The sequence below is a fragment of the Lithobates pipiens genome, unplaced genomic scaffold, assembly GCF_037356315.1.
Source record: "Lithobates pipiens isolate NorthernLeopardFrog02 unplaced genomic scaffold, aLitPip1_a1.2 Scaffold_19, whole genome shotgun sequence".
Classification (NCBI taxonomy): Eukaryota; Metazoa; Chordata; class Amphibia; order Anura; family Ranidae; genus Lithobates; species Lithobates pipiens.
In genome coordinates this window covers 52,446,553-52,462,401 of record NW_027507764.1, presented here as the reverse complement: position 1 = coordinate 52,462,401, position 15,849 = coordinate 52,446,553, and the positions used below count along the sequence as shown (strand labels likewise).

Sequence of the window (15,849 nt, the reverse complement as noted above, 5' to 3'; positions counted from 1 at the left end):
ACTGCTGACCGCTCACCTATACTGCAGCAGTCCTTCAGCGGTATAGGGACTGACGTACAGTCTGCTAATCACTAACACACAACCTGCTTGTTCCACAAAAGTTCTTATAAGGACTGGTAACTTGGTATAGGGTGCTACGGTACATAGGCTTGAGTGCGGTACAGTCTGCTGTTCTGTAAGGACCGCTATCGGTCCACAATAGATAGGGTTGACGTGCACCACTGCTGACCGCTGCCCTATACTGCAGCAGTCCTTCAGCGGTATAGGGACTGACGTACAGTCTGCTAATCACTAACACACAACCTGCTTGTTCCACAAAAGTTCTTATAAGGACTGGTAACTTGGTATAGGGTGCTACGGTACATAGGCTTGAGTGCGGTACAGTCTGCTGTTCTGTAAGGACCGCTATCGGTCCACAATAGATAGGGTTGACGTGCACCACTGCTGACCGCTGCCCTATACTGCAGCAGTCCTTCAGCGGTATAGGGACTGACGTACAGTCTGCTAAACACTAATACACAACCTGCTTGGTCCACAAAAGTTCTTATAAGGACTGGTAACTTGGTATAGGGTGCTACGGTACATAGGCTTGAGTGCGGTACAGTCTGCTGTTCTGTAAGGACCGCTATCGGTCCACAATAGATAGGGTTGACGTGCACCACTGCTGACCGCTCACCTATACTGCAGCAGTCCTTCAGCGGTATAGGGACTGACGTACAGTCTGCTAATCACTAACACACAACCTGCTTGTTCCACAAAAGTTCTTATAAGGACTGGTAACTTGGTATAGGGTGCTACGGTACATAGGCTTGAGTGCGGTACAGTCTGCTGTTCTGTAAGGACCGCTATCGGTCCACAATAGATAGGGTTGACGTGCACCACTGCTGACCGCTGCCCTATACTGCAGCAGTCCTTCAGCGGTATAGGGACTGACGTACAGTCTGCTAATCACTAACACACAACCTGCTTGTTCCACAAAAGTTCTTATAAGGACTGGTAACTTGGTATAGGGTGCTACGGTACATAGGCTTGAGTGCGGTACAGTCTGCTGTTCTGTAAGGACCGCTATCGGTCCACAATAGATAGGGTTGACGTGCACCACTGCTGACCGCTGCCCTATACTGCAGCAGTCCTTCAGCGGTATAGGGACTGACGTACAGTCTGCTAAACACTAATACACAACCTGCTTGGTCCACAAAAGTTCTTATAAGGACTGGTAACTTGGTATAGGGTGCTACGGTACATAGGCTTGAGTGCGGTACAGTCTGCTGTTCTGTAAGGACCGCTATCGGTCCACAATAGATAGGGTTGACGTGCACCACTGCTGACCGCTCACCTATACTGCAGCAGTCCTTCAGCGGTATAGGGACTGACGTACAGTCTGCTAATCACTAACACACAACCTGCTTGTTCCACAAAAGTTCTTATAAGGACTGGTAACTTGGTATAGGGTGCTACGGTACATAGGCTTGAGTGCGGTACAGTCTGCTGTTCTGTAAGGACCGCTATCGGTCCACAATAGATAGGGTTGACGTGCACCACTGCTGACCGCTCACCTATACTGCAGCAGTCCTTCAGCGGTATAGGGACTGACGTACAGTCTGCTAATCACTAACACACAACCTGCTTGTTCCACAAAAGTTCTTATAAGGACTGGTAACTTGGTATAGGGTGCTACGGTACATAGGCTTGAGTGCGGTACAGTCTGCTGTTCTGTAAGGACCGCTATCGGTCCACAATAGATAGGGTTGACGTGCACCACTGCTGACCGCTGCCCTATACTGCAGCAGTCCTTCAGCGGTATAGGGACTGACGTACAGTCTGCTAAACACTAATACACAACCTGCTTGGTCCACAAAAGTTCTTATAAGGACTGGTAACTTGGTATAGGGTGCTACGGTACATAGGCTTGAGTGCGGTACAGTCTGCTGTTCTGTAAGGACCGCTATCGGTCCACAATAGATAGGGTTGACGTGCACCACTGCTGACCGCTGCCCTATACTGCAGCAGTCCTTCAGCGGTATAGGGACTGACGTACAGTCTGCTAAACACTAATACACAACCTGCTTGGTCCACAAAAGTTCTTATAAGGACTGGTAACTTGGTATAGGGTGCTACGGTACATAGGCTTGAGTGCGGTACAGTCTGCTGTTCTGTAAGGACCGCTATAGGTCCACAATAGATAGGGTTGACGTGCACCACTGCTGACCGCTCACCTATACTGCAGCAGTCCTTCAGCGGTATAGGGACTAAGAGTTTTGTCACAGGGTCATTTAAAAAATGACATGCAGAGGAAGAGGCAGGCCCTTCCGCAGGGGTGGTAGGGGTAGGGCAGGAGCAACAGGCTTGAGCCAAAGTGGGAAGTTGCAGAAGGTGCGTTCAATTACTTTAAAGGATGCACCAGACTTGGTTGAGTGGCTCGCTCAGCCTTACTCTTCTGCACCCTCCTCATCCTCTCGATCTGCACCCTCTTCTTCACTCTCTGCTATGTGCACCCCCAAAGACACTACCACCAACAACACGACCACCACCACCACCACCACATACCTTCCGCTTGAGTCACTGGAATTATTTTCCGATCCATATCAAGAGGACATTTCTGATGCGCAGCCACTCTTGGTATTGGATCAGGAAGAGGAGGTAGCAACAAGCGCTACTCAGCAGTCTGACGCCAGTACCCAGATCAGCCCAAGGAGGAGGTTGGTCCCCGGTGTTGCTGCCTACTCTACTTATAGCGGTGGGGAAGGTGACGTTGATGATGACGTGTCTAGTGATGTCACGTGGGTGCCCACAAGAGAGGAAGAGGAGGGGAGTTCAGAGGGAGATATGGACCAGCAGATAGGGAGGAGAAGCAGCAATGACTTACATTGCACAGCAGGGACAAAGCAGACTGCAAATGTATCAGGAGCGAGTCATCGACCATGTACGGTCACATCTGGCGCTCCCAGGACACCGGCACATGGCTCCGCAGTGTGGGCTTTTTTTAACGTGTCCGCTGCTGACAATAGCGTTGCCATCTGCAATCTTTGCAGTCAACGCGTTAGTCGCGGTAAGCCCAATACTCACCTAGGGACGACCGCCTTAAGAAGGCACATGAGCAGCCATCACCGAGCCCAGTGGGAGCAACGGAACACACAAAGCCACACTGCAGGCTCTCACCGTCCAGCCTCGTCTTCTACTTCTCCTTCTCCTCTCTCCTCACAATTGTCCTCCACTCCACCTTCCATCACGCCAAGCTCACATTTTTCTGCAAAAAGGCAGGCTTCCGTGGGCCTAATGTTTGAGCGTAAAAAAATGATGACGCCGGATAACCCTCTTGCCCAACGGTTGGCGGCTGGCTTGTCAGAACTCATAGCCCGCCAACTACTGCCATATAAACTGGTGGACTCGGAGGCCTTTCGCAAATTTGTGGCCATTGGAACACCACAATGGAAGGTCCCAGGAAGGAAGTATTTCTCAGAGAAGGGCATCCCAGAGCTATATGGCCATGTTCAGCGGCAAGTGAATGTATCTCTGGCACACAGTGTCGGTGCCAAGATACATCTGACCACAGACACGTGGTCTAGCAAACACGGGCAGGGAAGGTATATCAGTTTTACTGCCCACTGGGTGAACCTTCTGACGGCCGTCAAGCATGTAACCCGTGGCACCCGTGTAGATTTGGTTTTACCGCCACGGATTGCATGCAGGCCTGACTCTTCTTCTCCTCCTCCTACTCCATCCTCCTCCCTCTCCTCCTCAGCTGCCTCCTCCTTTTCCGCTGCTAGCGTCTCTTCCACTGCACCGCCCAAGCTCCCCAGAACCTATTCCACATGCCAGGTGAGACGTTGCCATGCCGTGCTGCGTCTGTTGTGCCTGGAAGCAAAGAGCCACACTGGCCCGGCACTCCTTTCAGCTTTGCGTTCACAGGCAGATGAGTGGCTAACACCGCTCAATTTGACAGTTGGTAAAGTGGTGTGTGACAACGGTGCCAATCTGCTTAGCGCATTGAAACAGGGCAAAATCACGCACGTGCCGTGCATGGCACACGTCTTAAACTTGGTCGTGCAGCGATTCCTTGTCAAATACCCTGGGGTCCAGGACATCTTGCGGCAGGCAAGGAAAATCTCGGCCCATTTCAGAAGATCTTACACGGCCATGGCTCGCCTTGCTGACATTCAGCGGCGACACCATCTGCCGGTCAGACGTCTTATTTGCGATTGCCCGACGCGATGGAACTCAACCTTCTATATGCTTGATAGGCTGCTCCAGCAGAAACGTGCAGTTAACGTCTACCTGTATGAACTCTGCGAAAGAAACGGTTCTGGGGAGCTGGGTTTTTTTTCACCGCGCCAGTGGCTGCTCATGCGCGACACATGCAGACTTCTGCGGCCATTTGAGGAGATCACCAAACTGGTCAGTCGCAGCCATGGCGCCATCAGTGACATGGTACCTTATGCCTTCTTTCTGGAGCGTGCATTGCGTCGTGTCATTGATCAGGCTGTGGAGGAGCAGGAGCGGGAAGATGAGGAAGTCGCAATGCTGGATGAATTCCCAGGGGGGGCTACTCTATCTGAGACAAGTCAACAACAGGAGTCTGATGAGGAGTCAGAGGAGGATGGTGCCGGGGCGGATGAGCAGGAGCAAGAAGAGCATGCTTTAAACCTTTCTGGGATCCCTGTTGTGCGAGGATGGGGAGAGGAGAATGAAGAGGACGACATTATCCTGGATGATGAGCAGGAGCCAGGCCACCACACCGCTTCCACTTTAGTGCAAATGGGGGCCTTCATGCTCCAGTGTTTTAATAGGGACCCCCGTATAAAAAGCATGAGGGTCAAGGACCAGTACTGGGTGGCAACGTACTTAGACCCCCGGTACAAACACAAAATGGCGGAAATGTTACCGCCGTCGCAGAGGGCTGTCAGAATGCAGCACTTCCAGGCCTTGCTTCGAGAAATGCTGCATTCTGCTTTTGCGTGCGCTGGCAGAGGAGCAATTCCCACTCCCAGAGAAGGATTTGCGGGTACCAATCCAACAGCGCCTGCAAGAAGAGGCCGGTTTGAAGATGTGTTGGTGACTTCGGATATGAGGTCATTCTTTCAGCCGACCCATCGACAGGTGTCATCCGGATCCAGCATCAGGGAACGCCTAGACCGTCAGGTGTCCGACTACATTGGGTTAACGGCCGATGTGGACGCTCTGAGGAGTGATGAACCCCTAGACTACTGGGTGGGCAGGCTTGACCTCTGGCCAGAGCTTGCCCAATTTGCAATCGAACTGTTGGCTTGCCCCTCATCCAGTGTCCTGTCCGAAAGGACGTTCAGCGCAGCAGGGGGGATTGTGACCGATAAGCGTACTCGCCTAGCTCACCACAGTGTTAACTACCTCACATTTCTAAAAATGAATGAGGCATGGATCTCGGAGGAATTCAACACATGTGATCAGTAGACCATGTATATGTCTATAAACAATTTTTGGAATCAAGCACACAGACCTTCTTAATTCATTTGGCTCACTTCCCTGACCCAAAAAAGCACACCGTACTATATGCCCCTACCCTCCTCTTTGAAGAGGTTGAGCGGTGTCATATTTCTACTGGGGCTGCTTATTATGAGGGGTTCCCACCATCCCTGTGCTGTGCTGACTTCCTCCTGGGTGTTCTTATTATGAGGGGCTCCCACCATCCCTGTGCTGTGCTGACTTCCTCCTGGGGGTTCTTATTATGAGGGGATCACACCATCCCTGTGCTGTGCTGACTTCCTCCTGGGGCTGCTTACGGTGCTGCTGTCAGCGCTGTATGTCACGGAGCTGCTGTCAGCGCTGTATGTCACGGAGCTGCTGTCAGCGCTGTATGTCACGGAGCTGCTGTCAGCGCTGTATGTCACGGAGCTGCTGTCAGCGCTGTATGTCACGGAGCTGCTGTCAGCGCTGTATGTCACGGAGCTGCTGTCAGCGCTGTATGTCACGGAGCTGCTGTCAGCGCTGTATGTCACGGAGCTGCTGTCAGCGCTGTATGTCACGGTGCTGCTGTCAGCGCTGTATGTCACGGAGCTGCTGTCAGCGCTGTATGTCACGGAGCTGCTGTCAGCGCTGTATGTCACGGAGCTGCTGTCAGCGCTGTATGTCACGGAGCTGCTGTCAGCGCTGTATGTCACGGAGCTGCTGTCAGCGCTGTATGTCACGGTGCTGCTGTCAGCGCTGTATGTCACGGAGCTGCTGTCAGCGCTGTATGTCACGGAGCTGCTGTCAGCGCTGTATGTCACGGAGCTGCTGTCAGCGCTGTATGTCACGGAGCTGCTGTCAGCGCTGTATGTCACGGAGCTGCTGTCAGCGCTGTATGTCACGGAGCTGCTGTCAGCGCTGTATGTCACGGTGCTGATGTCAGTGCTCTGTATTACGGTGCTGCTGTCAGTGCTCTGTATCTCCTGCACCCTCTTGTTTGCCTACCCTGGTCCCTGACCTTCCCTCTCCTCCATTGCCTTCATTAGCTCCATAGTCCTGAATTGTCAGAACAATTTCCCAAATAAAAAAAAAATGCTTGTAGTTATCGATCCCAAATTCACCTCATACATGTATTATGCTATTGTCCAGGTGGTGGGACTACGTGCTACCCCCTAATAATTACCCCGTGGCCGCAAATTCGACCTAAAGGTTTGCGAAATTCGCCTCCCATTGAAGTCAATGGAGCCCGCGGCGAACGGTCGTTTTCGCGAATGTTTGTGTCCGTTCGCGTTTCGCGTTCGCGAAACGTCCCGTCGGAAGTTCGTCCATCACTACCTGTGACAATGACAAGTGTCCAGGAGTAGATGTCCACTCACTTTAAAGATTTACAATCATATCCTGTTGTGTCCTCAAAAGGTGTTTAAAAACATTTTCATGTTTATATTGCTTTCTATGTCTTCACTGGAAGATTCACACTCTGTTTTTTCACAATGGTCCAAAATGTTGGGAAATCCAACATTTTACAGTTGTTCTCCAATAGAGACACCAGTGCTAATGACAATTGTCCAGGAGTAGATGTCCACTCACTTCAAATATTTCCTCTCATTTCCTGTTGTGTCCCCAAAAGGTGAAATCTCTACAATGGAACAAGGAAAAAAAATTAAAAATGTGTTGAGTTTTTAACCATTCCCTATGCTATCCATTTTTTTTTTTTCAAGATTTGGCTGCATATAGCTTTAAACTGATCCTGGCAGGAATTTGGTATCTTCAGTGACAGCTTATTTGAATTGCAAGCTCTGTGTTCTAATCCTGGGTTTACTAATTAGCGAGAAAGATAAGATTTCCCAACAAGGAAAAAAAAACAGGTCAACTATAACAGCTCACACATTTCTGTACTCATACTTTCACTTTACGTATCACATGGTTGTAGAAAAGACTGAAATAATGTAGGAAACATTTTTACTTTCTACCCTCAGTGAACTTCTAACTTCCTGGGCTATCTGCTTGTGCTGTACTGTTATCTGGTGCACTGTTCTCACTTTCTACATAGGGTTGAAGGTTCTCCCTAAGTTTGATGGTCTTCCTCCAAGTACTGGAGTTTACTAATTATTCCCAAGATACAGGATTAACGTATTTGGCTTAGGAACAGATTGGCACTGAAGGGTGTGTGACTGCGGAAGTGTTAGACTGTGAGCTCCTTTGGGGACAGAGGCTGATGTCATTGGTTCTACGCACTGTGTAAAGAGCTGTGTAATAACTGGCACTATATAAGTACGACAGATAAATAAATAACCACAACCGTTCTGCTTTTAAGGAGCGACGCTGCTACCCCTGGGAAAGAGAAGAAAAGGATTCCAATATGAACCTCATAGTAGCATGTCTAGTGTTCTTCCTCTCTACGACACAGTTACTGGCGGAGGATATGGAGTGGACCGAAGGCAGCTTATGGCCAGAAAGTGAATTAAATCAGGTAAGACTGCTGGGATACTTCTATGGACATCTGAGTGTAAAGGTCTGTCCGTTATTTGATGACGAGAGTGTTGTTTAACTTACAATTGTAAGTTTTACTTCAGGCAGATATAACAGACACATATGAATGCAGCGCCTTACATTGCATGACATCAATCAATGTATTTTTGATATGTAACTGAAGTCGCCAGAATTTGACTTGGTGTCATCCTCTGTATAGCAGAGCTCAGATTGGGGCAGGGAGAAGCAGCAAAGGCATCAATCAGCTGTGCTTCAGTGCTTCTGTGTTAATAGGAGGAGAGATCAGAGTGACAGAGAGATGAGCTCATCAGTCTGCTGCTTCTCCTTTCACTGTCCAGTCACAGCCTAGGGGGAGGCACAAGATCTGTATGTATTACTGAACTGCAGCAGGCAAAAATCAATTCCTCTGCCCTACAGGATACAGCTGTGCCATGTAGCAGAGTGGTATAAATCTCTGAATCTAAGGGACAGAAATACAAATCATTTGGCAGGTAGACCAGAGTTCAATGCCTAAAACACACTACTCAGATGTGAACCGACCCTTAGTCATGCAATCTGCAAGATCATGAAAGCCTTAGTTCACCATTGTATTTGTGACCTTCATAGTTATGTTTAGTTACCTTTTATTCCACTATGACACCGTTTCTCACATTGCAAAGTCCTTCTAGCCCTGTCCACATTCCCAAAAGGACAATATTAATCAGTTTAGTAAATCCATCATAATGCATCTTGAATTTATCAAAGTCCCTAGAGACAGTATCCTGGGTAACAGACCTATGTACACCACTTACAAGAGAAGAATGTATTTTTTTTATTCATACTTACCTAGCTAGATGCAGCATCAATCCGATGCTGCACCTGTCCCGCGCTGGCTCTAACCCTGGGAACCCAGTTCTTATGGCTCCGTGAGCAGAGAGCTGGTGACTGTCAGTAACCAACTCTCTGCTCTGCCCTGCCCCGCGCTCTCCGAGTGGTTGGTTCAGGCAGTGCCTTATTAATAGCATTATAGGCCCCTGGGCAATACAGTGCACTGGGGCCCTGTCTACACAATCACGCCCGAAAATAAAAATGCAAATTATATTTATTGGTACTTACAACAAAATCAGTGTTTAAACATTAACACAACGTTTGGACAATATAACACGAGCTTGAAAAGCAAGAAATGGAAAAACAAGAAATTACAGATTGAAATGGGATGGGATGGGATGATTGATCCAGTAGGGGTGTCAGGGTCTCTCATCTGAGCTTGCTTAGCAGACTCAATGCTCAGCAGCAGCAGGACAGGTCCTCCTTCTCCACAACTTCCTCCAGTCCTGGGGGGTGGGTGATGATGTTACTTCTGGCCGGGCGTCACATCTACTCCACAGTACTGTTACTGTACCTACCACCAGCCAGCCACGCAACGTGGTGTTTTTACACAGTGTCCAGCCAAGCAGAGGCACTGGGGCAGGCAAAATATCCTGGATTCTGATGGGAGTCATAGCATGTGGTAGGCTGGCTGCGCTGCCCTCCTGAGACTGACTCCACCTCCTGGGGGCAGAGAGCTTGAGCACGCAGCCACCACCCCGGAATACAACTCCCATAAACCACAACGGCAGCCATCACGCAATGTCACCTGACAGACTACCACTCAATAATGAGTCATTCAGCGATCAGCGGGCAGACACTCAGACAGCCGTGGCGTGGTGCCAGCCGGCGGCCATTGTTTCGGTTTTACAAAAACAGTACAGCACTTAATTTGGGGGTGCACAAGTAAAATTGGGGGGGGTCATGGCCCCATCAGGCCCCACGCTGGTGATGCCATTGCACAGCACTGGCACAACGCAGCAACAAACTTTATGAAATGCTTGGCTCATACGAAAAGACGGCCCTGGGTTCAGGCTTTCAGCGGCTCGCAGAAAGGCTGAGCTGGGTGCCAGTCCAATTTTCTGGGCAGATCCCAATCATATGGGCATGATGCTTCACGAGCTTGGACCGGCTCTGTGACATTAGCCAGCAGTGGGCTTCAGCCCACTGTCTGCTGAAAACAGGGCACAGGAGTGCAGAACGAACTGCACTCCTGTTATCCATGGGAGAATTACAGCCAAATGAGCTTTGGCTGTACGTCTCCTTTAAATCTCCTTTAGAACCAAATCTCTTGTTATATGGAGGCCATATTCTGTGTCAGCTCCTGTATAGCTGTATGCTGAGCCAACAAAGGGGAAGTTGCCACAGCCTCTTCTCTAAGGCACACCAGCTCAGTTTTCTTTGTCACCACTAGAGTGGTCTCCCTATCCTCTTGTACCCAGGCCAACGCTTCCCTCACCAAAAGGTGAGGGAAGGTTGGGACTTCACCCATCCTTGCAGGACCCACCACATGGGGCCAGCACTCACCTCTCCTATGAATTGGTCCCATGATAGCTTGTTCAGAGCACCCATATCAGCACACTCCTGAAGGTCCTTTTTTTAGCTGCTTCCATAATTTCTGCAGGGCTACAACAAATTGATTAAGGCTTTTACCCTCTTGCTGTATGCAAATGAAAAATCTGCATCTTAGCTCAGTCAGAATAACATTCTCCTCAAATAGGCCTTCTAGCAGTACCACTATTTGCTCCAAGCTAGCGCGTTCCTCCTCTGGCAGTACCATGATAGCTTGGTGGGCATCATCCTCCAGTGAATTAATAGCTTACTCTGCATCAGCTTGGTGGGCATTTAGTAGAGCCATACTGCACTTTCCAGTTCCAAGACATAGGATCCATTGAGCGTTAGGGCTAGCACTAAAGCTGCTCCTAAGGGTGCCATAGTGGTCCCTAGACACCTGTCCAAGCCAGTCGATGTATGAGGCATACACTGCTGACTATAACGAGTTGTGGGTGGTGCCAGTTGATTGCCACCAAAGATGGCATCAAGGCACACAGAGACCAAGTAAAGTAGCACCATTGTAATTTGGTTAACTAGAAGTAACAAATAACATGTGAAGGGCAGCAGCAACGTACTTAACAGTCCAAAACAATATAGCATAAGAGTCTTGATAACACAGGAGACTTACGTACAACAGTTCTCAGCAGCGTTGCAGTACTTTAACACAGTCCCAAGACTTGAGGTGCCACATTAATAATGCTCACCCTACCAGAGAAGCATCTGAGTGAAGGGGGTGGCTGATAGGCAGAACAGCGGTGCTGCCACACTTAGCAGACCGATAGCAAGATCTTTGTCCCAGATAGTGGAGCCAGTAGCCCTGTTGTGTCCCTCTTCAACAGAAACCTTTCCCTCCCAGTGGAGATCCTGTCCCTTCATTATCCACTTCGCAAATGCACACCAACTACATTGGAACAGTGCTATTTATTAGCATTCCCATTTTTTAAGATGGCTGCCATCTTGCAACTTCCAATCAGACAGCTGCTTCCCTGATGACACCTATTGAGGCTTCAGAGGAACAACGCTCCTCTCATCCTCCATTCCCGCTATACAGCAGTCAACAAAACAGTGCCACCTACAGAGAGGAGGATAAACTGCACTTGTCTGCACGGGGCCATCTCCTGGGATTGTCTGGTGTTGGCATAAACTGTCAGAAATGACTCATGCAGATAGCAGAGGAAGGAGGCATGAGAAATCACACTAAGTGCTTTGGATTAAGGCAAACACACACTATAGCAGGATATGGTTTGTAAATGTTCCATTTCACAGGTTTATAGCCACTTTAACCCCTAAAAGCCTTTCACTATGGGTCGCAGCATGGCCCCATTCACTTGCAAGGGTCACGTTTGGTAGGTGGTGCTGCCTGAGGAACGCGAAAGGGGGTTTAAAGTGGTTGTAAACCCTTACAACCAACTTTGACCTACAGGTAAGCCTAGATTAAGGCTTACCTGTAGGTCCAAGAAATATACACGGTTTAGGAGATATTTGCCGAAAGACAGGCATCACTGTCTACGGCGCATGCACCGTAGACAGCGGAACGCAGGCACACTGAGCGCGCCGCAGTTAGCGGCGATATGCCGCGAGTGGCGGCTCCCGTGCGCATGCGCGGGAGTAACGTCATTGCGGCTCCGACAAATGACAGAGCTGGAGCAGCGAGACCCACCAAGAAGATGGATGCTCCGGACTACAAGGGACAGTGGTGACTTCGCTGGCTCCTGTGTCAGGTAAGTGACACATAATGGACTACTATGCGATACCTTTGCATGGAATCAAAGATTTAAATCTTGCTGCGGCTGTGAAGCAAAGCATATTCACTGCAACATGGGTACAACCCCATCCACTGCCTCTGCCACTTACCCACTTGCAGACCACCCATAGTACATTTACTGTGGCAGGGTGGCTGCTCTGTTCCAGATCATGTACCTGATCAAGTCATCTAACAAGCCCGGGTCTGGGGTGTGTGCACATGCTTCTGGCAACCCAGCCCAGCGGTGGATACCATGGACTCGATGTCCACTGGCTTCCATTGATTACACAGAACACAGGCAGAAGACAATCTGCCTTAGTAAACTAGGAAGATTGTCGTTCCGTCAGAAGGGAAGGTATTGATTTTGTGATCCTGCAAGGCAGGAACACAGATCTTTGCCTTCCCCTAGTCAAAGCACCTCCCACACAGTCAGTAAACCCAACCTAGGCACACAATTAATGCTTTGATCGTTCCTGATGTGTCTTTAGTACAGTGGCAGTGCATATTTGTAGCACTGATCACTGTACTAGTGTCACTGGTCCACAAAAAGTGTCAAAAGTGTCAGTTAGTGTCCGATTTGTCTGGCGCAATATTGCAGTCCCACTATAAGTTGCTGATTTAAAAAAAAAAATAATATCCCATATGTAGACGCTATAACTTTTTGTGCAAACCAATCAATATACGCTTACTGGGATCTTTTTGGTCAAAAATATATAGCAGAATACAAAATTGGCCTAAATTGATGAAGAAATTAGATTTTTTACATTTTTGTACAGGGTACGTTTAGTAGAAAGTAAAAAATATTGTTTTATTTTTCAAAATTGTTGCTTTTTTTTGTTTATAGCGCAAAAAATAAATAAAAAAGAGGTGATCAAATACCATCAAAAGAAAGCTCTATTTGTGGGGGAAAAATTTTATTTGGGTACAGCGCCACACGATTGCGCACTTGTTAGTTAACCGCCTGACCAGAGCACTTTTTGCGATTTGGCCCTGCGTCGCTTTAACTGAAAATTGCGCAACCATGCGACGCTGCACCCAAACAAAATTGACGTCCTTTTTTTCCCAAAATTAGAGCTTTCTTGATCACTTCTGCGGCTTTTATTTTTTGCGCTATTAACAAAAAAAGGCCGTCAATTTTGAAAAAACTGCAATATTTTTTACTTTTTGCTATAAAAAATATCCCCCAAAAATATATAAAAAAAAATGTTTTCTTCAGTTTGGGCCGATATTTATTCTTCTACATATTTTTGGTAAAAATAAATCGCAATAAGCGTATATTGATTGGTTTGCGCAAAAGTTAGAGCGTCTACAAAATATGGCATTTTTATTATATATATATATATTTTTTTTTACTAGTAATGGTGGCGATCTGCGATTTTTATCGGGACTGTGACATTATGGTGGACACATCGGACAATTTTGACACATTTTTGTGACCATTGTCATTTATACAGCGATCGGTGCTCTAAAAATGCATTGATTACTGTAAAAATGTCACTGGCAGGAAAGGGGTTAACACTAGGGGACGATCAAGGGGTTAAGTGTGTTCCCTAGTGTGTGTTCTAACTGAAGAGGGGAGGGGACTGTGCAGGGGAGATGACAGATCGCTGTTCATACTCTGTATGAACAGGTGATCTGTCTCTTCTCCCTTCAGAGAACCGGAAACTGTGTGTTTACATGCACAGATCCCGGTTCTCCGTGTGCCCCTAGCGGGAGCCCGGCAGTGGTCGCGACAGCCGGGCACTCGCTTCGGCTCCGTGGGCAAGCAGGACAGGGCTCCATGTGCCCCTAATGGCCACAAGGCAAAACGACGTTACATAACATCGTTTCGCCCAGCCGTACCATTCTGCCGCAGTATGAACTGTGGTGGCTGGTCAGAAAGTGGTTAAAGTACGCAGTGCCGTATAGCATAAAATGGCCTGGTTATGAAGGGGGGTAAATCTTCCGGATGGCAGTGGTTAAGGGGGAGCAGAAAATAAAAAGATATATATAAAAAGAAGTTCCTTGATGGCCACATGTCCAAATCCAAATGCAGTCACATATCAAATATGGAAAAACAGGATAAAAAACTAACGCGTTTCACGCCTTGTTCTGGCGCTTATTCATAGCTAAGGATAGAGAAATCAAAGATATAAATAATAGCCTAAAAAGTGTCTATGGGATGAACAGCCAATCAGACATCACAAAATTAATTTATTATTCCTGTTCATCCCATAGACACTTTTTAGGCTATTATTTATAACTGTGGTTTCGCTCTCTATCCTTAGCTATGAATAAGCGCCAGAACAAGGCGTGAAACGCGTTAGTTTTTAATCCTGTTTTTCCATATTTGATAAGTGACTGCATTTGAATTTTATCGACCAATAAAGATGCCATTTCTCTGACGTGCGGCCATCCAGGAACTTCTTTTTTATTTTCTACGCTGTGCAGAGCCAGCCCCTGAGTGTCTCATGAGGGATATATACGTGTGTGGTGAGAGGCTGGAGCGGTAATCGCTTTTTGGTTAAGGAGGAGTAGTAGGGGAAACAGTTAAAAAGTACCTCAACCATGTGTTTTTTGTTTGTTTTTTTACCACCCCCCAACCACAAGTGTAAAGGAATCCTTATCTAACTTGATGCCATTGAGAGACAAAGGAAGAAAAGCAAAAAGGTGGGCAAAGGCTGATGATAATGAAGTCTTGATTACCATGAAGAACGGGTTGAAGAAGATGCAATTGACAGGAATTATCTGGAGACCGGGATGAGTAGGAGAGGCTGGATGAGGAATCCATTAAGCCTAAATGAGGCTAATGTTTATTTCATCTCGCGGCGCTCTCTGCCTAAGCAGAATATACTTGAATTAAACTCATTCTGTTATGCGCTGGGAATTATCACAATAGAAGAAAGGAATTTAAAGAAACGTTTCTTTTCCCCCGTGACATGTGAGGTTGAGCAGTTCTCAGAAAATGCTGTGAGACGCGTGGAAGTGCTTTGTGATCGCAGCCGCCCCTCCCGCATGTGTTGACAAATTAGAATTCATTTTCATTAACACGATGGACCGAATTGCTGGTAATCTGTAAGTGTTTGTTTAAGCCCTTGTACACACGGTAGGACATTCCGACAACAAAATCCATCGGATTTTGTCCGACGGATTTGTTGTCGGAAAATCCGATCGTTCATAACGCAATGACGTTATTTGGGAAAATGTTATAGCCCAGCTCTTAAACTTTGTCGGTCGGATATTCCGACGGAAACAGTCCGATGGAGCCCACACACGGTCGGATTATCTGACAACACGGTCCGATCGGACATTTTCCGTCGGAATGTCCGACTGTGTGTACAAGGGCTTACAGGGTTCCTGCCAGTCTGTACAAATTTTAATATATCACTTTCAGACAAGCAAAAAAATAGATATTTGCCAATGTCAATAAATAGCTAATATTAAAGCCCAATTCCAGAATTATGTTTTTACTTACCCCAACCCACAAGGGTTGAATGGTCATTAACCACTTAACCCCCCAGACCATTTGGCTGGCCAAAGACCAGAGCGTTTTTTTTTTTTGCGATTCGGCACTGCGTCGCTTTAACTGACAATTGCGCGGTCGTGCGACGTGGCTCCCAAACAAAACTGACATCCTTTTTTTCCCACTAATATAGCTTTCTTTTGGTGGTATTTGATCACCTCTGCTATTTATATTTTTTGCGCTATAAACAAAAAAAGGCGACGAAAAAAAACCGCATAACTTTTTTACTTTTTGCTATAATAAATATCCCCAAAAAATACATTTTTTTCCTCAGTTTAGGCCGATTCAGTTA

At 47.5% G+C, this 15,849-nt stretch overlaps 1 protein-coding gene across 1 annotated transcript in view; it reads left to right on the top strand.

Moving 5' to 3' along the window:
- LOC143998198 (protachykinin-1-like) overlaps positions 1-15,849 on the top strand; it is a 45,281-nt gene that overhangs the window by 2,779 nt on the left and 26,653 nt on the right. Inside the window, exon 2 of the mRNA XM_077493918.1 lies at positions 7,736-7,891. Within this exon, the coding sequence (XP_077350044.1) occupies positions 7,781-7,891 (111 nt within the window). The 5' untranslated portion in view covers positions 7,736-7,780. The remainder of the gene's footprint in view (positions 1-7,735; positions 7,892-15,849) is intronic.